Source organism: Ptychodera flava, chromosome 6 (assembly GCF_041260155.1).
Source record: "Ptychodera flava strain L36383 chromosome 6, AS_Pfla_20210202, whole genome shotgun sequence".
Classification (NCBI taxonomy): Eukaryota; Metazoa; Hemichordata; class Enteropneusta; family Ptychoderidae; genus Ptychodera; species Ptychodera flava.
The window spans coordinates 11,519,832-11,544,624 of record NC_091933.1 but is presented as its reverse complement, the minus strand read 5'-3'; the positions used below and the strand labels follow the sequence as shown (position 1 = coordinate 11,544,624).

General features: G+C 37.8%; 1 protein-coding gene and 1 long non-coding RNA gene across 3 annotated transcripts; one reads left to right on the top strand and one right to left on the bottom strand.

Annotated features, from left to right (window-relative positions):
• Positions 1 to 986: 986 nt before the first annotated feature.
• LOC139134828 (uncharacterized) lies at positions 987 to 22,865 on the top strand. 2 transcript variants are annotated; one of them, XR_011552884.1, is made up of 6 exons: positions 987 to 4,721; positions 6,586 to 6,681; positions 7,376 to 7,417; positions 8,965 to 9,021; positions 16,262 to 16,320; positions 17,171 to 17,309. It is a non-coding gene; the product is annotated as an uncharacterized lncRNA (long non-coding RNA). The 2 variants fall into 2 exon arrangements; XR_011552885.1 differs by lacking the exon at positions 987 to 4,721 and adding an exon at positions 22,338 to 22,865 and having other exon boundaries at positions 6,555 to 6,681; positions 17,171 to 21,911.
• On the bottom strand, positions 6,143 to 18,426 carry LOC139134824 (uncharacterized). The gene is made up of 9 exons (XM_070701886.1): positions 17,890 to 18,426; positions 17,202 to 17,393; positions 16,771 to 17,013; positions 16,171 to 16,316; positions 8,944 to 9,419; positions 8,586 to 8,723; positions 7,788 to 7,930; positions 6,908 to 6,992; positions 6,143 to 6,653 (listed from the first exon to the last, which is right to left on the bottom strand). The coding sequence occupies exons 1-9, from the start codon at positions 18,424 to 18,426 to the stop codon at positions 6,508 to 6,510; spliced, it is 2,106 nt and encodes a 701-aa protein (XP_070557987.1). The 3' UTR covers positions 6,143 to 6,507.
• Positions 22,866 to 24,793: the final 1,928 nt, after the last annotated feature.

The following is a 24,793-nucleotide window of genomic DNA, read 5'->3' as shown; positions in this document are numbered from 1 at the left end:
AAACTATGGTATGGTTGTCAAGACAGAAAGTTGTATTTGCCTTTTAAGATCAAGGTAAACAGATGCAGGCCACATCAGTTTCATTTTTTTTCACAGCATTTTATTACAATGATGAATGCAAGAATGGGTGAACAAGTAGAAACACGTCAATAATGATAAAACAACATATCAAGTCATTATGTATTATTTTGCTTTTAAAAAGGCATTTTCAATTCTTTTTTCTCAAAAAACAGCCTCAAATAACAACAGCAACACTGTTTTAACATTCAACAATACACTACGTAGAATGCCATCTACCCAACAAATCCCAACACAAAAACACATAAAAGGGTTGAACTTTGAAAGTTTCTCGATAGCAAATACTGAATAAATCTGCATGGTTAATCGTTTTTGTGTAGCAAATTTCAAAGAAATTGGACAAGCCCTTTCAGAGAATACAGATTTTTGACCATGAATGGCATAAATTGCCCAAAAAGACAAATATTGAAATTTCAACACATCTATACACATCCAATCAATTTGGACATGCTGCTAAAGAGAAATAGATGTTTTGATCAAAAAAGGGCAACAATTGCTCTAAAAACACAAATATGCAAATTTCACTATATTATTTAGCTTATTTTAGCTTCTCAGCTTGTCAAAATCAATTGTAAATCATGAGATATGCATGATGTTTGGTGGGGTGAATGTAGGCATTTCACCACGCAGTAGAAAGGGAAGCCAGGAAACCAAAATAGTCAATTTTCAAAACTATACGAAGCTACTGAGGAGCAAGAAGGCCATGTTTCAGAGGAAGATGTGTAATCCGAAAAAAATGCTCCCAAAGTGCCACCAAATAACACCATTTTTATCTCTATTTTTCAAAAGCTCCAACGGCAGGAGGGGGAGACCCCCTCCTGACCACCCCCCACAAAAATACTCCCCAAGTGCCACCAAATAACACCATTTTAATCTCTATTTTTCAAAAGCTCCAACAGCAGCAGGGGGACACCCCTCTCCTGACCTCTTCCCAGTGACCGCTTAAGTGGCCGCTTGTGGTGCTTGGCACCACATGTTTCCCCTCTTTATCTTCAGACAGCGACGAACGAAAAAAAAAATTATAAATCTGAAAATTTACTCTGAAAAAAAAATTTGCACAGCTAATCTCAATTGGAAAAAAAAAATTTCAGAAATTTACAATAGTAAAAAAAAAATTTTCACAATTTCATTGTGACCACCCCCCCTCCCAAGGTCTAATGGTCCATCCCTTAGCAATACAATTTTTTTTGACAAAATGTCATGTGACCTCGGTGACCTTTGACCTCAAATATACATATTTGTCCATAACTCAGTAACCACAAGTGCTACACCCTTCATATTTGGTATGATGGGACACCTTATGACGCCACATATTGTTCCTCATTAATTATGCACATATCTAATTTTGAGCGAGCCAATAAAGCTAGAGGTCTGATTTTTGGTATATAGGGATAACTTAGCAATACAATTTTTTTTTACAAAATATCACGTGACCTCAATGACCTTTGACCTCAAATATACATATTTGTCCAAAACTCAGTAACCACAAGTGCTACACCCTTCATATTTGGTATGATGGGACACCTTATGACGCCACATATTGTACCTCATCAATTATGTGCATATCTAATTTTGAGCACGCCAATAGAGGTAAATATATGATTTTTAGTATATAGGGATAGACTATAGGATAGAAATTTTTTGACAAAATGTCATGTGACCTCGATAACCTTTTACCTTAAATACACGATTATGTCAATAAATAAGTAACCACAAGTGCTATGTCCTTTATATTTAGTAGGATGGGAGACCTTATGACAACACATGCTTTACCTCGTTAATTATGCCCATATATAATTGTGGGCAAGCCAATAGAGCTAGAGGTCTGAATTTTAGCATATATGGATTAATTAGCAATACAATGTTTTATTTTCAAAATGTCACGTGACCTTGATGATCTTTGACCTTCAATATGCATATATATGCATAACTCAGTAACCACAAGTTCTTTACGCTTCAATTTTGATAGGATAATAGACCTTAAGATGTCACATCTTGTACCTCATGTATTACGCACATATGTATTTCTTGGCTGGCCAATACAGCTAGAGGTCTGATCTTTTTTCCCGATTTAGAACCATAACTTAGACATGCCTCTTGTTTCAAATTGGGAACAATGACATAGACCTATGTGTCCATAGATCTGAACATATACACTCCAGTGATACTTCTTAATGACCTCATTTCCCTGCCCCATCAAGACTAATACTCCTATTACAAGTGGGGACTATGTCATTGTCAATGACTTGTTACCCTATAGCATAACTATGGTAAAAGTTTAGTAAGTTTGGTTAATTAATTCTAATTTGCATATTTAATGAATTTTTGTAATAAGACTACCAGTATACTGAAGAACTTCTTAAGCAAATGTGATGGCCATACTTTTATCAGCTTGTAGAAACATCATAGTTAAGAAACAATTATTTTTAAAATAATGCTACACCATGAATACTGTTTTATGTGTGATTATTTTTTTTCAATAAAATAAAAAATGTGTTCAGTGGGTTTTCTCATAGGAGTGTATGTTAGCAGTAAGGGGTTCGTAAAGTTGTGTTTGCGGCGCCATCTAGTGGTCAGAACAAGTAAGGCCTTTCAACCTCGCTCTCATGCATCGAGCAGCCATACTTTCTGTGTGTCGCTACGAGATACGAGATTCAGTTCCTTCTACGTCTATCTACAGTCACACCAGTGGAGCCAGTACGACATTCGGTAAGAGGTTTATTTTTGTATCCGTATTTAGAGCATGTGTTAACTTTGCGTGTACCGATAATATCTGTGAGTGAATGAGAGTTGAGAAGCTGTGTGCAGAAAGAAACGGCCTCGAAAGTTATCCAAAGCACGTCACTGATGAGTCGTGTCAAAACGTGTGGCAACATCTCACCACACATCGAGTATACAATATGGGCCCTAATTATGGTCTAGTTTAAAAAGAGTATCTAAATTTACGAGGGATCGACTGTAATTGTGTTTTCAATATTCACGGAGTTCATTCGAAAAATGTTACTCGCGTGATGACGACGCCATTGTTTTACAATTAGGGCTTGGGCGTGCATTAAAAACAACCGTTCCCCTGATTTCTACCACACTTGGGATTCTTATAGTGGAAACTGAAAGTTCAACCCCGATTTGCGAGAATTTTTGGTTATTTTTGGGCATCGTAACTTTTGTGGAGTACAAGTCGGGGGCCCCTGTAAGGTTGTGCCGTCACGGACATAGCGGAGTAAGCGAAATGTGGTGTTTACATGGTTCAAACTAGGATATATTTTCATTTTAGCATACCGAGTCTGAAAACAAATGACCCTCCTGGTTTCACTTTAGTAAATTACTATATCTTGTATTTTCACTGATATCGTGAAACTTGCCAAAATGTCCCGATAGAACTTGTAGACCACGCCGTTTTCCCGTTAAACACAATTCCCCGAATGGCGTCATTTGTTATGCCCAATCAGATTGAGCGTTCTTCCGCACGCTTTCCAATACATTGGACATTACATAGTACAAGATATCGTAAGACGTAATCGTTGCTATGATTGGCGGAAGCGTTTTGATGCCCTTCGGCATGTCGATAGGGCCTAGGGGCCATTAGGTAAATTTTCTCAGTAAACGCAATATCAAGAGAAATACGAGCGTGCGGAAGTGGGGCAAAGAATATGTAAAGACATTTAAGATGGGGCACCGGTATCTTTTTATATGGTTGCTATGGGCCGTTTCTGGGTTTTACTTATGACTTTCGATTAAGTCGCTTGCCGTGGCTTGGCTGGGTGCAGCGACAAGTCGAAAATCCCTAGTTGTATGAGCGCGCGCCCCCTGACAATATTGATATGCAAATTAGGTAGTGCAAAGTTCAAAACCCTAAGGCTTTGCAAAACGCTGCATGTCAACGGAAGTAGTTGTACCAGGGTCATTCTGGTGAACCATGGAAAATGTTGACGGATTTTGTTTGCAGCGAAAACGGCCCGATGCTGGTATTTTAGCATGGTCGTTACACCCCTACTAAAATCATGGATTTGATGCGTTTTCAGACGGGTATTTCGCCTGATAATCCTTTTCGACGAAAGGATATTTGCGAAAACGATGCGTCAACAGGTGCAGACATTGACTGTTTACATTTGTGTACAATAACGCTGAAATCGGTTCATTGTGGAAAAAGCCTTAGGGATTTTACTGTCGACAATCCAATGGCGGCGAAAGTAAACCATGAATTTTCAGCGCCCGAAAGAGTTACCGTGGAGACTAGTCGCGTCTGTTTCGTACGCGGGATCGCAGAAGAACCCATTGCGGACAGAGACGCTTGCACAGGCTGTATGAGGAAAGTTGCAGGCTAGTACGGAAAACCGCGGCACACATGCTGTCAGCTTTGGGTGTCGATCGGGTAAAGGAAAATGTCTGAAGTGCTGTGTGATGCCGAAAATTGAATCACAACAATAGTACTAAAAGTTACGACCGAGATTCTGTCTTCCGCCTCACATTCTTGGCATTCGACGGACTATCTAACGGACCCTATCTAACACTGCAAACGCCTAGCCTAGGATGCCCACCAGCAACAGTATGATGGAGACACCAGGGCAACATTGATAGGAAGGATCATCACTACGTCATCGCCGTGTGCAGAAATGACAGTACAGAAAATGTATTTCAGTAAGGTAAGTGGGTATATGTTTGTTTTCACTGTTGTTTATTGGTTTTCATCCAAAGTGACTATAAATAGGACCTTGGAGCTTGAGGTAGACAGTGTTGCAAACAGTTTTTCCAAAATATGGGTCATGTCTGTGTCCCCTATCTGACAATTTTAGGTGGTCATCAGCAATATTTGAGGGACAATTTACCCAGGAATTTCTACAATATTATTGATAAATTGTATAGAAATAGTTTTAAATGTAGTGACTAGTATAAATGATTTTCAAAGCTATACAGCTTATTGGCTTTGGGTGGAACAATGCATGATAAAAATTACAATGCCATAAATATGAAATTTATAAACATGGGGCAGTGCAATTCAGAAATTTAATAAGACTTCGCACGTAAAACCTGGATAGATTGGGTTGATTCTGTACATCATACTCATCCTCATCCTCAGGGGTCACGTGAAAATGAGGATGAGGATGACGCTACAGCGTCAGCTTCACCGGCGTCAGATCCGGTTATTCCCGAATGCGTCTGATGGAATGATAAGTGTAAAATTGACTTTTAAAATGTGCTCCAAGTTTCATATCACTGTAAATATCAATCAAAACACATTGGGTTTGTATTTCATAATATTTAGTAACCTCTCCTCTTAGTATCCGTTTCTCGCGATGTAGGTACAACGCAATATTCTTAGCCCTTAAAGTTCAAAGGCTGTATGTTTAATATGATGACTTTTCAGGCCTCAAGTCATAGCTACACAAGTTGATTGTTTTATATGTTCTCAGAATAATTAGGGCTTTCATATCGCCTCTCATGGTGGCGATTTTTACACATTTCAGACCATGTATACCTTTTTGGCACCAATTTTTTGAAAATCTTAATGCAAGAGTTGATAGGATACCAACAAACGTATCCATTGACTGAAAATAACGAACATTTCCAAAAAACTAGTCTGTATGGGATATTCTAAGGATAGAATATTACCTGCAAACAGTTTAACGATTCATAAGAAAGTTGTGAAAGAATGGACTTGTTATTTTCTTTAATTATGGGCGAATTTTATCATTCATCCTTCATCGGGTAGCGTAACTTTGGCAATCTTTGGATACGACGCTGAAGCTGACGCTGAGTAGCGTCATTTTCAGCGTCAGCTATAAAGGTCACCTGAGGCTGAGGATGAGGATGACACCCACTTTACCTTCGTTGATTCTGTCAGTGATGTTTTTTAAAATCAAGATGCAAAGGTGTCTAGAGTGCATCTAGATGAGAACACAATGAGAGTGAGGATTCATTGGGGATTGCTCAATTTCTCTTTTGGCTAAATGATGATATTTATAACTGGATCATTCTCTTGAATATTTGATCAGAAGACTAATTGAGCCATCTCCTATGAAAACACACTGGCATGTTCAATCATAAACAACACAGAAACTGTTAGTCATTGATATACTTATTTTATTAAAAATACATTTATATTCTGTAATCAGCCCCCAAACTCTGTTCACTTAAAAGTGATAATAAAAACTTTGTTAAGTATGTAAATTAAATAATTGTAATTATAAATTAATCATCATGATATCCTTTGAAAATGTTTCATAATTTGATTAGTTGTATTTTCTCTTTTAAATCCCAAACTTTTTAATTTATTGAGGAAATCCTGAACAGTTGCCCCCTGTGCATATAAATCTTGAAGTTTTTCATATGTAAAATTTTTCTCCACCAATTTACTGTATGTGTAGTTTGATATTTTAATAACCGAATTGTGTGGTGGAGTGTTTTCTACAAATTTTAATTTCAGAGCTGTTACAGCATTGTAATGATGGAATTTTTCTCCCAGGTGTTTGTTGTTTCTGTGACATTTTTTGTTTCCATGCTTTGCAGATGCTGCTTCACCCTTCTGCTGGTCAAGATCATTTTCAGTGCCCTTGTGTCCTCAAGTGACCTATGAGCTGTAAAAGAAGATCAATACATGTATTGGTGAGTAACATTTATTTTCAGTAGATTTATGAAGTTCTAGTGTACTGTAGTGCACTGTCTCTGCCTGTTTTTCCCATTCACTGTCTGCAAGAATGATTGTCATCACACAACACACAAGCCAATGGACATCCTATTCTGTCACATGTACCTTTCTATACTTGAAACTCTGACAGCCCTGTCAAGTGCATAAATGTATGAACCACGACATCAAAGTGTCATTACTCACCATTATACCTGCGTCTGGGAAATAGAACTTTAAAGATAGACTCCATTGATAGACTGGTTGTCTTCAGTACATTCTGAGACTTCAGCTGAAAAAGTATAATCCTTAATTTGTAAATTGTTCATCACTCTTCAATCAAGTTATTGACAATAATATGATTGTCATGGTAACAAATTTCTATTGTTTACCGAAAAGTACAGAGCAACATGCACCACTCTGTAATTGCTCTGGGGAGAACACTGAGTATATTTCCACATACATGTATGTGATGTTACATATGTGAAGATCTAATCTAAATTTGGTTCTTTTGTTGTATTTGTATTAATAGATTTTCATGGGTTTGCCAGCATGTATTTTTCTTATTTACAAGCCTTTTTGACCAAGTCAATATTCCTTAACCACGGTAACTTTGGCAATAACAAAAATACCTTGCCTATTAACATGTACATGTATATTGTTTCTCAACTACAGTTTACACATGAACTGTTCATCTACTCATCCAGTCTATCTATGGTAAGTTTTGTCCATACATGTAGTTGAATCTGACTCTACACAAAAAATCTGTGTTTGCTAAGGCCAAGTAAAGAAAAGGTTTGTGTCTCATCCTAGACATCTTGCAAAAATGATGCAGTGACAGTTTTTTTCTCCATTTTTTTCATTCTTCAACCAACAAGAATGTGCAAACAACATGAAGACAATATGCAGAAAAAAAGGTTGATGCAGTGGGTCTGGATTGATGAGCGTGTGGTTGAGAAACAAACTTTATATTTTTCTTGGCCTAAGTAAACACAAAACAAAAAAACTTTATAAAAAATAACAAGAACTCAAAAGTTACCAGATTTTCACACTTTCTGATGTTAAAATAAACATAGTTACAACTTACTTCCCGACATAGTTTCAGTGAGTCAGCAAAATGCAAATTACAGTCTTTCATCCTGGTTACAATTAAGTCTGTCATTCCTCTTACATGGACTTCTTTGAAAAGTAGAGGATAGTCATAAGCATAACCATTATGGGCGACCATTACTGTAAGACAAATATGTTTAATAAGTATGACAGTGACACATAGTGCAGACCTAATGCACCAGGCACCCAGCATCCATTCAAGGTAATCTCCAAGCAAGCAGTCTGTTCATCATTATTAAAGGGATAAAGTCACTATTTTTGACATTATTTTGGTTATTTTAGTTTTGTAATGTTATCAATGTTGTTCTGCTCACTAAATAATGCTTAATCACTGGTTGTTAAAGTTCACATGAATTCTTCTTTAGAACAATTTTTGGTACATACCAAAAGTTAAATGTTGGAAGTAATCATGCATTTCGTCTATGTATAGAGTGTAAGTTGAGCTGTGGGAACCAGTGATTGAGCCCATTTCCTTAAGCAGAACAATACAAATAATATTCTACAAGAAACTTAAATAACTCAAATAATGACAAAAATAAGCAATTTTGTGCCTTTAATACCCAACATGGACACAGGCCAATTTATTCATTACTGAAATCTAATCAATCTTACAGGTTCTATCAATAGAGGTTATTCATTCAAACTACAATTATTGAGTGGTGATTAGCAATATGCCCAATACAAGAAACTAAAAAAATTATTTTTATTGTTATTCCTTTTGATCAATAATTTGATTTAATTATAAAACTTAGTTATATTATGTGAGTGTACTTGCCTGGATAAATTGTGCATTGTAGTTTTTCCTCTACTTCCTGTACAAGGGTGGCCACCCAATCTAAGAAAGATGGTAGTGCTGTGGATAGTTTTGGTTTACCTTGTAACATTCCCTGGGAAATACCTGTCTTCATTGCAACTGGAAAGGGAATATTTGAAATATAATATTTATTCCTGTGAAAATAATCCAACCCATTTCATAATCATGCATAATATAATAATAGTAGAAAACATTAATATTGTGATTTAAATTGCCCAGAAAAAAGGAACAGAAAAGGAAAAGCCCCGGATACCAAGCTGTTTTTTGAATTAACTTTCAGTTGTGTTTGAACTTTGTTATTTTAATACTCTATACTAACCTATTGATTTTATCTTTGCAGAAGTCTTAACAAGAGTTGAAAACTCAAGAGGAGTTTCCAGATGCTGGATTCTGTGGGGTATGTATGCACTGGCACCAATCTCTATGATACTATCTCTGTGTGTGTTTCCACCAGTACCCTCTAAATCAAAGATAATAAATATCCTTGATTGCATAGAGGGTATTTGTTCGATTCCAGCTTCAGTCCCAGTACCATAGGTAGATGAAGTTGCTGCAGCTTGAGTACTGGCATTGGTGGTAGCAACTGTGCTAGATGGAGTGGTTGTGACAGTAGGTGTTGCTGAAGCCATGTTGTCTTCAGTGATGACAGTCTCATCCTCATCACTGCTGTCACTCTGATCAACAGCCATACTTTTGCCCACATATTGAACAGTTGTCACACCAGTGGCTCTAATACTGTCCATTCTAGTCTTCTCATGCCGCAAGCGACGCTTCCTGCTCTTCTTTTGTGCAGCTCTGTGTTTGAGACATGTGTTACGTGCAGAGAAAACGAACAAAAGGGTGAACTCAGCAGTTAACGTTTAAACAAAATTTATTATGAAATAAAAACTAATTGCTAAGTCAGGGATAGAGTACAAGCTTTAAAAGTGTACAGACTACTTATCTCAGCTGGGACGGCAAAGCTCCAGTCTCAGAGTTGTAACAGTCAGTTGAATGAATGAACAGTCCTTGCAGGCTTGCAGCTGCACAAAGTCCACAGTATAAATCCAGCGTTGACAGTGAAGGTCTTGAAAAGTCTTGAGAATGACTACTGCTGGAGTTTAGTAACACACAAGAGACACGATCCCAAAAGTCTGACTGGAAGCTGTGCGCGTCCCTTTTATAAAGGCATATAAGAACAATCTAGAACTTTTATTGACATGCTAATTACAGTTCTAAAATTATCTCCCTTACACAACTAATCAACTTTCCAGAACATTCCAAACATGACTAATTGAATTCAAGGTTGTGAGGTCATCAAGGGCAGTGACCTTGGGAATGTTCTAGACTAATTGAACTCAGGTCATGATGAGTGTGGGGGAAATGACCTACATAACACACCCCCTCTTCAAAAAAAAGAAAATTTTTCAAAGAAAAATCTTTCTTTTACAAATGTAATCTTGAAAAAGATTTAAGTACTCAAAATTTTTTTACTCTAAAGTAAAATTTCTTGAAAGTGAACAACAATAAACTCTAAATACGAGAGAGACAGTCTGCAATAAATTGTCTCTGCCTTTGATATGTCTAATGTCAAGATTAAACTCCTGTAACATTAAACTCCATCTTAGCAATCTCTGATTTTTGCCTTTGAATTTCTGCAGAAAAAACAAGAGGGTTGTGATCAATATAAACCACTATTGGCTGATTTGAAGAAGTAACATAAACTTCAAAATGCTGTAAAGCTAATATCAAAGATAAACACTCTTTTTCAATTGTAGAGTAGTTTCTCTGGGATTTGTTAAATTTGCGTGAAAAATAGCAAACAGGATGATCTATACCATGACTATCCTCTTGCAATAAAACAGCACCAGCAGCCGTATCACTAGCATCTACAGCTAATTTGAATGGCAAAGTGAAATCTGGTGCAGACAATACTGGGGCACTTTGCAGTATGGCTTTAAGTGTATCAAATGCCTGTTGGCATTGCTCTGACCAAACAAACTGTACTTTCTTTTTAAGTAAGTTAGTCAAAGGCTCAGTAATTGTGGAGAAATTTGGACAGAATTTTCTGTAGTAACCAGCCATACCGAGAAAGCGCATCAGTTGTCGTTTGCAGTTTGGTATGGGAAAACTTGAAATGGCACTGATTTTGGCATCAACAGGTTTTACCTCACCCTGTCCTACAGTATGTCCGAGGTAAGTTACCCTTGCCCATACAAACTCAGATTTGGCAAGGTTGACAGTCAACATTGCTTTACTCAGTCTCTCAAAGAACTTCCGCATGAGCTTGATGTGTTCCTCCCAGGTGTCACTATACAGAATGACGTCGTCAACGTAAGCTGCACACCCGTCTAGCCCGGATATGACGTCGTTGATCATCCGTTGGAACGTTGCCGGAGAGTTCTTCATTCCAAATGGCATCACCTTGTACTGGAACAATCCGTCTGGCGTAACAAAGGCGGATATTTCACGAGCACGATCTGTCAGAGGGACTTGCCAAAATCCCTTCAGTAGGTCAAATTTCGTCACATACTTGGCTTTTCCCACTCGGTCGATGCAGTCATCAATCCTCGGGATTGGGAAAGTGTCTGTCTTTGTTAAAGTGTTGACCTTCCTAAAGTCCGTGCACATACGATAACTGTGATCTGATTTGGGAACAAGTATGCACGGCGAACTCCAGTTACTTTTACTGGGTTCAATAAAGTCATTGTCCAGCAGGTATTTGACTTCTTCCTGGAGATATTTTGCTTTTGTTGGATTCAGTCTGTATGGATGTTGTTTTACAGGCTTACTGTCCCCAACATCAACGTCGTGATAGATGACGTTTGTCCTCGTTGGAACATCTTGAAACAGGTGTTTATATTCGTGGAGCAGTTCTTTCACCTGTTGTTGTGTTCTGGCTGGAGGTGTGCCAACTTTGTAGACTCCAGCTTCTCCAGGATTTCTGAGTTCTGAAGCTTGACCGAGCCCAGCTTTGAGTTTAGAGTATTTTCACTCAAGTCAGTTTCAGTATCACTATCTTCATAATGGCCAGAACTGACGGTACTGACAGGCTGAGTTATAGTAGGATTATCCCTATCCAAATATGGCTTAAGCATATTTATGTGACATAGCTGCTTTTGTTTTCGCCTGTCAGGTGTTATTATGATGTAATTTAAATCACTCAATTTCTTATCGATTAGATATGGCCCAAAGTAACGAGCATGGAGTGGTTTGCCAGGAATTGGAAGTAGAACAAGAACTTTTTGACCTGGTTCAAACTTCCGTTTTGAGGTGTTTTTATCGTATTTGGTTTTCATTGACTGCTGAGATGACTCAAGATTTTCTCTGGCTAATTCACATGCTTTAGAGAGTTTTGTACGAAAATCTGACACATATTGCAAAATATTCAGACAATCATCATCGTCTGATAGGAATTTCTCTTTAACGAGCTTAAGTGGGCACGGACTGTATGTCCAAATACAAGCTCAAATGGGCTAAAACCAAGAGACTCTTGAATTGACTCTCTAACAGCAAAGAGCAAAAAATGAATTCCTTCATCCCACTGCTTCTCTGTGTCAAAACAGTAGGTCCTAATCATGTTTTTCAAAGTTTGATGAAATCGCTCAAGAGCACCCTGACTTTCTGGATGATAGGCGGATGACCTATACTGTTTAATGCCTAGCTGATCCATTACTTGTTGAAAAATACCAGACATAAAGTTGGAGCCTTGATCGGACTGGACACATTTAGGGAGGCCAAATAAAGTGAAAAATTTGACTAAAGCTTTCACTATAGTCTTTGTCTTTATATTCTCAGTGGTATGGCTTCTGGGAACCGAGTTGATGTACACATAATTGTCAACATGTACTCATTTCCTGATCTTGTTTTTGGTAGGGGCCCAACACAGTCTATTAGTATCCTACTAAATGGTTCTTGAAATGCAGGAATTGGCTGTAAAGGGGCCTTTGGAATGGTCTGATTTGGCTTTCCTACCATTTGACATGTGTGACAAGTTTTACAGAAATGTGCTACATCCTGCCTGAGATTAGGCCAATAAAAGTGACTGAGAATTTTGTGATAAGTTTTCCTTACTCCCAAATGACCAGCCCAGGGGGTTTCATGGGCTAGGCGCAATATTTCAGCACGATAGGGCTTTGGAACGACAATTTGATGTTTTATAGCCCAATCGTCATCAACCAAAACATCTGGAGGTCTCCATTTACGCATGAGAATACCAGATTTTGTATAATAGGAAACAGAGCTATCTGAAGTTTTACCTTCATCATCTACCTGTCAAACAAAGACAAAATATCTGGGTCTTTGTGTTGTTCTGCAATGAGATTTGATCTAGAAAATGTCTGACTTTGGTCAGCAGAAGTTTTACTGGAAGTTTCAAATCCACGAGGGATAACGGAATGATCCGTGTCAAACACCTGACTGAGAAAGGTGTCATTTAAGTCAACATCTGTGACATTATTTTTGAGAGTATTTTGATTCTCGGAAGTTTTCTTTGACATGGCTCGAGTAATGGCACATGAAGGAAATAAATCGGGTATCTCTTGTTCAATTGGCTCTGGATCCTGATCTAAACTAGGATTATCAGTCACAAGTGGATTAGTAATGACCTTGTCCCCAGCAAGGTCGTTTCCAAGAAGAAGGTGAATCCCTTCAAAAGGCAAAAAAGGCCTAATACCTAAAGCCACAGGTCCAGAAACAAAGTCCGAAGACAAATAGACATTATGGAGAGGAACAGGAATGTAGTCATTACAATCTACCCCCTTAATAAGAACTTTAGAACCTGAAAATGACTTTTCAGAAAACGGCAGGGTATCTGCCAACAAAAGAGACTGGGAAGCCCCGGTATCTCTTAAAATTTTGACAGGGGTAGCGGAAGAGAAATCACTAGAAAGTGATATAAAACCATTATGAATAAATGGTCTCGAAAATACCCATAATGCTATCTTGAGAAGAATGACCTTGACCTCATTAATTGGGGATGAGAGGGGTTTAACCTCAGAAAATGTGTTGCACACATTATTAGACTCTAATTGAGTTGATGAAGAAATAAAGCCGGTGGGCTTAGATCCACTTTGACCACTTTGACCTTCACGTTTTCTTTTCAATTTGAAACACTCTGACATTAATGGCCGTCTTTCTTACAATAATTACAAGAAAGGTACCAAACTGTTTGTCAGAAGGAGATTGAGACTTGGGATCTGATGATGTGGGAGTGTTACTTGAACTCTGTGAACTGTTGTCATTTGATTTTCTACTGTCCTTTGAAAAATCTTGGATGAAAAGGAGGAGTTAAATTTACCTGCATTGTTTCTGTATGAAAAGGACTGGGATGGTTTGCTGAGAAATGAAGATTTGTGGGTCAATGAATAATCATCGGCCAAACGTGCAGCAACCTCCAATGTATCTGCCTTTTGTTCATTGATAAACGTCTTGATGTCACTCCGAATGCACCTCTTAAATTCTTCAATCAAAACAAGCTGTCGTAATTTGTCATAATTCTGACTGACCTTTTCAGAAGAACACCAGCGATCAAACAGTTGTTCTTTTGTTCGAGCAAATTCAACATAAGTTTGATCCTTCACCTTCTCACAATCCCTAAATTTCTGACGGTAAGCTTCAGGCACCAACTCATAGCCCTTGAGAATTAATTCCTTCACAGAATCATAATTTGAAGCCTGCTCTACTGACAACTGAATGTAAATTTCTCTGGCTTTACCCACCAAAGCACTCTGCAAAAGCATAGACCAGGACTCCTTAGGCCAATCAGACTCTGAGCAATTTTCTCAAAATGAAGGAAATATTATCAACATCCTTTTCTTGGAAAGGGGGAACTAACCTGAAATGCTTAGTGATGTCAAACTTGTCTGAAGGAAGAATTTTCCTGATTGTCCAAGCTCTAAACGTCTCATTTCTAACTGTAGTCGATGTTCTCCAATTCTCTCTCCTTTTCTCTCTGTCTTTCTTCCATTGTAATTCTTTGTCTTTCATTTGTAATTCTTTGTCTTTCATTTGTAATTTTTCCTGCCTTTCCCTTTCTTCCATTTGCAATTTTTCCTTTTCTAATTCCAATTTCTTAAGCTCCAAATCTGCCTGTATTTCTAATTCTAATTTTTGAGTTCGAAGGAAGACTCAGGCTCATAATCTTTTAAGGCAGACTCCTCAAAATGGCCAGAATTAACTAAATGTTTTGCAATCTTGAACTGAATTTCTCGCTTGCGCATAGATCTTTTGACATCTACTTTAAGGAAATTGCCAGTGCTATGAGGTTGTCTTTTCTGAGGGAATTAAATGTGTCCTGATCAAGGTCATCCATAAATTCGTCTGGCTTGAATTCCGCCATGATTGAATTTCGCTGAGTTCACAGTATACAGTAGTTTTGAAAAGGCTGTCAAAAATGTTGTCAAACGGCTCAAAATATTCGTCTCCCGGACGAGCCCCCAATTTGTTACGTGCAGAGAAAACGAACAAAAGGGTGAACTCAGCAGTTAACGTTTAAACAAAATTTATTATGAAAATAAAACTAATTGCTAAGTCAGGGATAGAGTACAAGCTTTAAAAGTGTACAGACTACTTATCTCAGCTGGGACGGCAAAGCTCCAGTCTCAGAGTTGTAACAGTCAGTTGAATGAATGAACAGTCCTTGCAGGCTTGCAGCTGCACAAAGTCCACAGTATAAATCCAGCGTTGGCAGTGAAGGTCTTGAAAAGTCTTGAGAATGACTACTGCTGGAGTTTAGTAACACACAAGAGACACGATCCCAAAAGTCTGACTGGAAGCTGTGCGCGTCCCTTTTATAAAGGCATATAAGAACAATCTAGAACTTTTATTGACATGCTAATTACAGTTCTAAAATTATCTCCCTTACACAACTAATCAACTTTCCAGAACATTCCAAACATGACTAATGAATTCAAGGTTGTGAGGTCATCAAGGGCAGTGACCTTGGAATGTTCTAGACTAATTGAACTCAGGTCATGATGAGTGTGGGGGAAATGACCTACATAACACATGCAATTCACAAATCTAATAATTCTAATAGAAAAAAGACTGTAGGTACATTGTATATCACCTGGAGCACTTGTAGAAAATGCCCTATCTCAATAAAATGCTGTGTTAACTATAGACTGCTAAGATGTATGAGACTCATAAGTAGAAAAGCAAACAGTGCAGCCAGACTGTCATTGCACAGATATAAATTAATTTGAGTTAATACCTACTTCTGCATCAACTTCACGTTACATTTGACACTGCTCTATTATTTTTTAAAACATTTTTGTTAAGGGTCGATTTCCTTGATAATGAGCGTGTGTGCAATCCCTGATTTTCATGGATTTTGAAATTCACCAGAATTCAGTGAAGAATTGATGATGCATGTGATCGCCAGAGATACTTGACGCACACAATGCTTTAGTAATACTCTTTGTGTGAGAGTATGATTTGAGGGCTTAGTGGGTAGTGAACCTATGAATTCCTCAATAAAATCAATGTAGAATGCAAACATTTGATGTCATTGTGACAAACTACTAATTATACAAATGTAGAAAGGTGCCATAAAGATACAGGATACCTTTTCTTGATGACTTCCTGACTTTCATTCTCTGCTTTCTTCAGTCGCCACTGTCTTTGCAGCTCTAACACTGCTCTAACTGCTGTTTCAGGAACATCAACTTCTAAGTAAAGGAACAGCAGCAGTTTCCAAATTGGTCCAATATTCTAGGTAAGTAAAATATTTATGTCTTTAGTTTTAATTCATATCTGAAACACAATTGGCCTATTTTCTGTTATATGGTTTGTCAAATCATTGTCACTTGTGTATGATAATGATTCAACATACCTAAATGATGAACTCTGTGAGATGCATTACAAATAAAATATTTACTGTACTTATTCAAGTAACAGCATGATGAATATCTCCTTTTGTGAGTCACTCCAAAATGATCTGTTTCCCCTCAGCCTTCACCTGTGAGGAACATGTTAATATGGGGTGACTCACAATCCCTTGGGTAGACAGCCATATACTGTTACCCTCATAGCAAATCAATAGATGTAATGGTAAGGAATAAAATGTAAGGAATAAAACAATAAAAAACACTCAACATGCTAAACTATGATTTTGTCACATGTCACATTGAAGTGTATTATTAATGATGGTATTTTCCAATTTTACCTTGTGCAAGATTGCCATATCCGTCTTCATACAGTAGTGTTTGTGACCTAGGTAAATCCTTTTGTCTCTGTATTTTAGTGCCAGGGAGTGGAAGGCCTCAGCAACATTTGTTGTGAATTTACCAGCAGGATTGATATATTCTTCTGGCTTGTTAGCTACTTTCTGCATGATGTCTGTGAATTTCTTTAACTGTTCTGGACAATTCACCAAGTTTGTAGTGCTGTAAGGCTTACCATCTTTCTTCTGAAAATAATTTTAACATTTAAAAAAAATTAAAAAATGTAAATTAGACACATTTCCATTGTAGAAGTACAAAATTTTGTCATGGAGAGTGGAAGAAGACATTTTTCATCATTATATTATTAATAATAGCTATGAGACTTGCATCTTTATATTACAGGTGTATGAATGATCCTGACAATGATACACACCTTTGGATGAAATCTGCACCATTCTGAAGAATGATCATCAGAGTAATGTCGTGGAAAATTCATCACTGCCTCGGCAAATTCCTTGAGAGGATTTTCTGCTTTCAGGATGTCTTCCGAATTAACAAAGTGATTGAATGACTCCTTGAATGCATCCAACACTTTTGCTGTAAAGCGTTTGCACTTGGTATTGCACTGTTGAACAAGAAAATTTGTAACAAAAGATATTTTTTATAGTATTTCACAAAGCCATATACCACAATACCTTATTATACACCATATACAATGACTGACTATTCAATATGGATATAATACTCACAATAACTTCAAAATATGGTTTCATAATTTATGGAGTAGTGGCACCCATGCAGATATCCACAATATGATGAATAAAATAAACAGAGTAGTCTTAATCTACTGTTTTGATTGACACATCACTGCTGTAAATTCATAACATATGTACATTTCACAAATACATGTAATTTGGTTGATTCTGTAAGCTCACGTCAACTTTGCTGTATTGCAACAGAAGCAGATAATTCCTAGTGAATTTTAATGTAACCATCATAAAATTTGTGTTGGTGTAATAAAATATTAAGTTTAACCAAGGAATATTAGTTTTGCTTCTATCATCCACATACTTTCCAAACGTAAAAGTTTCCAACTTCCTTCCAAAGGAACCCAATATTACCTTACATTTCACTTGTGACAAGTTTGCCAATTCACCATAGAGAGTTTTCTGCACATGATTGCTGCAGTAAGTGACTTCAGCTTCAGGGAACAACTCCACCAATATATTGCCGAGAGCTGCATCTTTGTCTGCAATCAACCGACTGATGGTGATACCTGAAGCTTTGACACTGTGACAGATCTCACTAAACATGTCTCCCTCAGCCCCAGCACTTGTTCCCTCCCAATTGTGTCCCTGGCCAAGTTTGGTTCGGTGAGCTCTGAAGGCGATCTTCCCACTCTTCAGATCATGTAGGGTGAATGAACTATTATTAGCATTTCTTCTGCTTCCATAGAAACCGTCTGCCACTGCCTCCCAGTTGTGCTCATCACCCCACTCTTTTACCATACGCTGCACCTCACTGCAAGACCAGTCACATAGTGTGGTAATTGCTGGAAAGAGCCAGTTTACATCCGTCTCAAATGTGGACTCTGCTACTTTGGGCAACCCCAGCAGATCCATCACATCACTGTAATCTTTGTGATACTGACCAGACATTAACCAGATATGAACTGAATTGCCTCGCGTGCACATTTTGTAAAGTACTTCTTGGGGTATTGGCTTTTATGACATTACATTGTTTTTATTCCCGAAATAAATCCAATCTATCTAAATTTGACATTATCCCCACTGTATTACGCAATGAAAAAAAAGAAAAGAAACCATTTGAAAAATTATGATCCAACAATATCTGTCGATGCAAGTGCAAATGGCTGAGCAGGCTCTTGACTGGCAGAGGTCGCGTTTGCGTATAAATTCTGCATATTTCACATAAAATTGCCATGTAGAACGAGTTGACCTACTTCACAGTATCTCAATGCGCCCAAAACGATACAATCATCTGTGCCGCGCCGTGTAGCAGCAAAATGAGTTCGTGACCTTTGAAGTACGCGTTTCAAAAAATAAATACCCATGGGAACCTGCTCACCACGCCACGCAACTCATGTACAGCTGACTATGGTGCACTTGTCAGGCGATGGTCGATGATTGTGGTTATTGCCTATATTGTCAAGTTCAATGCCTAATTTACGGAAACACGAACTCTGTCTAGTGTATTCGAAGCTCTGCGTACAGGTTGTGCACACGGCCTCTACCACGTGGTGTCCTGTGGACAGTGTGGTACAAGCCGTCGGCCTACCACCGTACCGCCGGGAAACGCAGACCTATTGTACGTAGGAGCTAGCCTACTGCTGCTGATTTAACATCAATGCCAACATGGAAATCTCATGAAAAATTTGTCATTGTTGGTTCTGTAGCTAATACAATCTTGAAAAGCAACTTAAAAGACACAGACTGTCAATACGTCGCCATAATATTATGCTGATCTCAGCGGAACCATGCCGGAATATAAATTCGCTGACACACACACAAGATTGAAAAGTGTCACTCTACATCTCATTCTCAGAGAAAAATGCATTGATCAAATATTATGACGCTGACCTTCGATAATCTAGCTTTTGGTTCGCTCACATTGGTGGAGGGACTGTGGTTCGCTATGTCCAGAGTAACCCACACGATTCTTAAAGTCAAACGTCGACACGACGACATCAACAGTCAAAACTCAAGATTAGCGATCACCGCGGCCGAGTGACTGAATTCAGAAATCACTTTGTATAAAATGTTTTAGTATAGCGCCCTCAAACATACTTATTTAGCGTCCCATAGACTTATACAGGCCACAAATTTTCTTTTACTCATAACTTGATAAATTCGCAAAGCACAACCACCAAAAACTGATCAGTTCTTGCAAATTTGAAGAACAAATTGTGTGCGAAATGTGATCGGAATCTGCCAAGCCGTTTTTGAGATATCGTGCTAACAGACAGACAGACACACACACAGAAACGCCTAAACCATAACCTCGCTGCGCGCATGCGCACGCGAGGTAAAAATGACATGACAGTGTATGTGGGCAGCCAGTTTCTTGGTCTTGTCACCCCCTTAATTTTTTTATCATTGACTAATTCCATCTGATTAAAACAAACATTACAATTAAATCTCAGAACATTTTTTTCAATTGCATGACACAATTTTCCCTCTCGACATTTTCCACAGTTTGTTTGCTCCACAAAATTAATAATAGTTTCTGATGTTGTAAGGATAGGATTGTGAGATGATTGAGTTGAAAGAGATGAATTTATTAATGATGACGGAAAAGAAAATTCTTCTTGGGAAATATATTGATTTAATTTTTCGTGAAGTGATATTTTATCTGATTGGTAATGCAATTGGGATTTGTTTGATTGGCTAATAGGAGATATGGTAAAATTTGTAGTAGAATTATTTGATGGATCTATTTGGGGCCCTTCAGTAGAAGACTCTGCACTGACTTCCAGTCCGTCTGGTACAAGAGCTAGAGAGAATGGGAAATGACGAGAAAGTTTAGTCTCAACTAATGCGATGGGTGTAATAGTGTCAAAGCTAACGAAGCCCTAGCTGCAGTCGCAGCTCTTGTAGGTTTTTTTCTCCCGGCGAGTACGGGTTGCAACGGAAAAATGAGATCTTTTTCCGTGGCAACTCATACTCCCCCGGGAAAAAACATACGAGAGCTACGACTGCAGCTAACGAAGCCCCATAGACATCAGATCGCATCATTGGTGCAGTGAATCACTATACTATCGATGTTTGTACTCCACATGGAACATTAAAAACATCACAACAGTGTACTTCCCTCATTCCGAAGAATGACAACACAATGAACTTCCTCACACGAAAAGAAACGAAGCATCGGGCGACACTTACCACTTTCCGATGCGGAAGTAAAAGTCCCGAAGTCGGCATCTCCCGATCCCGGTATCTTGTGCTGCTCACTCCAACGTACATGACTGGCAGCAACAGCCACACGTTGTCTTTTGGGTTTTCGGGGCATATGTATCAAAATCTCTCCAAAATTTCGTGGAAAATTTCACTTTTGACAAAAAGTTACACACCGATCGTCAACTACCGGCCTGTACAATTTCGGTCAAGTAAGGTTATGTTTACATCTGTGTACGCAAGCGCAGTAGGCAAGTCTCGCGTTTAACGTGAACTTTGGACTCACGTTACTAACAAGATTATGCAAATTTTATGCTAATATCACTAGGGTTGTACGGCGGTGCGCGGACAGTGGGCTATCGCCACCGGAAATATTCACAATATAGCAAGGCATTTCTGTGTTCAAGATATGACGGTCGATGAATTTCATTCGGTTGTAAAACGAATTTTAAAATTACCCCTCTGTGTCGTAGTGTGGCGTTCAAATTATGGCTAAACATTTCAGTTTAAAATGTTGAAAAATAAAGTGTAGTCCTCAGTTTGTTTCAACATATGCATATTTATTACTGGTATGTTATTTCATTTCAATAATTTAGCCCATCTTTAGTGTGTATTTTTTTATTTCTTTAGTCCATATTTGTTTAGCAGTGTTCTAAAATTTCTGAACAATTTGCAAATTATTCTGATGATATTTCAGATGCATATATTTGTGGTGATGATAACATAGTTGTTACTTTGTACAAAGATTGTAAATTTTGTGCAGTCCAGCTGCAATTGAAACATCAACTGATAATGGTGTATTATTTCCTATTGGATTTATATGTCAGAATTGCACAAATCTGTGCTGAATTAGAATAATGACACTGATCAAGAATCCCATCTGATTTCAGTTTTACAGTGGCTATTGGGAGAATGTTGTTCGCAGAGGAAATGCATAATGTGCATTGAATGTAAAAATCAAAATATTTAATATGAAATTTAAATCATTTTAGTGAATCATAGCTAGACAACCTATCTCTGACATATTTTTCTTTCTTTTGCAGTACTGGTATTCACTGTTTCTTTACTGCAGCTGCTAATTAAAAAAAAGAGCCAAAATAAATCAGAATACACACACTTAGTACACAGACATTTGACAACAACATCCAACAGTGACATTGAAAATACATACTAACAAGCAACAAGCAGAGCTTGTTAGTTCTAGAATATACAGAATATTATCTCACATAGTGAGTGTCTGAATATTATTCTGAATTGTATTCCAAAGCACATTCTGAAAGGACTCTTCTGGAATATACAGAATATTATCTCACATAGTGAGTGTCTGAATGTTATTCTGAATTGTATTCCAAAGCACATTCTGAAAGTAACTCTTCTGAAAATTTCACATTCTTTGCCACTGCACCATCTCCCTAATACATACTGATGACCCACGGTGTCCACTCAAGTCTCACTTTGATTGTGAATTGGAAAGATAATACTCTCCCGCCAGGCCGTCGGAAATTTACCCGAACTAAAAATGGCATTAAATGAAACACAGAGTAAGTTGCTTAATTCATTGCAGCAATATTTGTAAAAATCAGGCGGAATACCATCTTGACCAGGGAACTTTCCTGCTTTAAGTTTTCTAATACTATTTTCCACCTCCTCCACAGTAATTGGTGAATTCAACATGTCGTCATATTGGTCATGAGCAGACGATGGAAACTGACCCTGAGCAAATTCTGTAACAGTTGTATCGAAATACTCCCACGTGTCTGAATAGTCTGAATTTTCACAAGTGGCATTTCTACTTGGATTGAACAATGACTCGAAAAAAATCATACCGATCATGTTAGCTGATTGAAGACGGAATAGAAGGCCTAGATTCCCTGACATAGCCCCAGAATTTTTTACTGTCTTTGTCATAAGCTGCTTTAATGAACTCTGTGATTCTTGCATTACGATGTATATTCTTTTTCACTGTAATCATCTTTTTATAATCATGCTTCTGGGTCTTGTAGCCCTCAAGAAGATCTAAGGACCTATTATGGCGAAAACGTCTAAGTAAAATATGCAATTTGTCCCGTGTGCGTCTACTTTCTTCATCAAACCAAACATTTCTAGTGAACTTAGTGCATTTTTTGTTAAATCTTGTTGATCTATTACTTGGCAATAAACTATAAAAAAGTTCATTGATTTTACCAATCGCCCCGTCTACATGCGTGTTATCTATATCACTCATAATATTGTGGATTCTAGGTCCAAAAACCCCCGTACTCAAATTCTCCTTGAATTTGTTACACATTTCCTCATTAACTCTGTATTTACAACATTGTGACATACAGTGGTACTGATTAACATCATCGGTATCTAATTGAGCGTCTACATCATAATTTAATTAAAATTCCGCTGACATGTGATCTGAATCAACTCTACAACCAATTTCGAGGTCAGAGATCGAACCAATCATATTATGCGAAACAAGAACATAATCAACAACACTCGCACCCTTTGCAGTTATACATGTAAAATGCCCCTCTTTATCAGAAGTTGTGCGACCATTTACAATACGCAAGGAGACCGATTTACACAAATTCAGCAAAAGATTTCCATATTCGTTTACTTCTTTGTCACAGTTATGATGTGTACCCACATCTGTGTCCACACTGTAATATTCACCAACAGGTATGTGATTACCCGTGTCATCGTTAATGTAGTCATTTAGTTCTGCAGTTCGAGCGTTAAAGTCGCCAATTAACATAAAATTACCATAACAAAATCTTTGCGACAGATTGACTATATCACTTTCGATCTCGGCGAACATGTCACCACTAGAATAATGCGATCCATCAGGTGGTATATACACAGCTCCGATCAATAAATTGTTCTGATTTGGAAACTCAAAGTTCAGCCACAAAACGAAGTCTTTAGTGCATTCTAGTCTCCGAACAAACTTTGCAAAAATTGTTTTAATGAATACTGCGATACCACCTGATTGTCTCCCCTTCCTTCTTATTTGTTGTCCACTAACGAAAAAGGCGCAATAGCCATCCAAATGAATGTTACACAATTCAGAGACAACAGATACCTCGTCAGCGACAGTTCATTGACACCAAGATTTCCCCATTTACTTTCTCAGCGCACCTAGGTCATACTGTGATTCTTGCCTGACCATAACAACACACTGGCCACTTTGATTTACGTGATTCTTGACCCGGGCTGATCTTTGAAACGGTGCCAAGTGACAGGGCTTTAAGCTTATATTTTTGTAGAATCAACATTCAAAAGTGATTGTCTCCGAAAATGTGATTTCGTTTTGTTATTGCAAAAATATGTTGTGGTATCGAAAGTCATTATTGTTGACATTAGAAAATGTTTGGTAAAACTTATTATATCATGGCTATGCAAGTCTCTGCATTGCGAATGAGTGTTCTATAAATAACTCAACACTATGACCACTCTACCTAGCAGACTTTGTTATTTAAATTTGCACCAGGAAAGGGTAGGTGAAAAATAATCTTCGACACTTTGTGTTCGGTATAAAAAGAAAACAAATTGGTAAAATCTCAACCTTGGCATCACAGCAGGCGATTCTCGACCAAGGTAAGAATGAACCAACCAACTTTGTAAACGTCATTGCAAGTGTTCTTGTCAGTTGTGTCCAGGTCGAGTCAGAATGAAACTGCTTCAGATTTTTCCCCAAGTTTTTTCCCTAATATGTAACTCATAGTTTTAATGTCGATCCTAACTTTTGCATCTTGTAGTCAGTTGATATTTCTGTCATTCTAATCTAGTTGTCGCCATTTGTAGCTATCTTAACGTGTGATAATATTGGTATGCAGCCTTGTTAGTTGTCTGTCCCATTGTAGTCTTCCACAGGATTGCATGGAGCTTTGATTTTAACTATATACGAGTAAGCGATTAGCCATCTGCCAATGTGCCTTATAAACAGAAAGGGCACGCTGAGTCTTTGGGCAACGGAACCTACCTTCAATTCGGTTTAAACATTAAGCAATTAAGTAAAATTGCGGCAATGGACTTAGAGTCACATGACTGTTACATAGGCTACCATCCACGTTAAATGCATAGAGGAATTTTCTTACCTAATAAAATTGAGATGTGTCATTTT

Bases quoted from the DNA above. Each gene is read 5' to 3' on its own strand.
- LOC139134824 (XM_070701886.1), bottom strand. From the start codon at position 18,426: ATGTCTGGTCAGTATCACAAAGATTACAGTGATGTGATGGATCTGCTG. The intron at 8,724-8,943 runs GTTAGTATAGAG...TTCCCTTTCCAG, and splicing joins TGCAAAGATAAAATCAATAG to TTGCAATGAAGACAGGTATT. The intron at 6,993-7,787 runs GTAAGTTGTAAC...ATACTTTTTCAG, and splicing joins CACTGAAACTATGTCGGGAA to CTGAAGTCTCAGAATGTACT.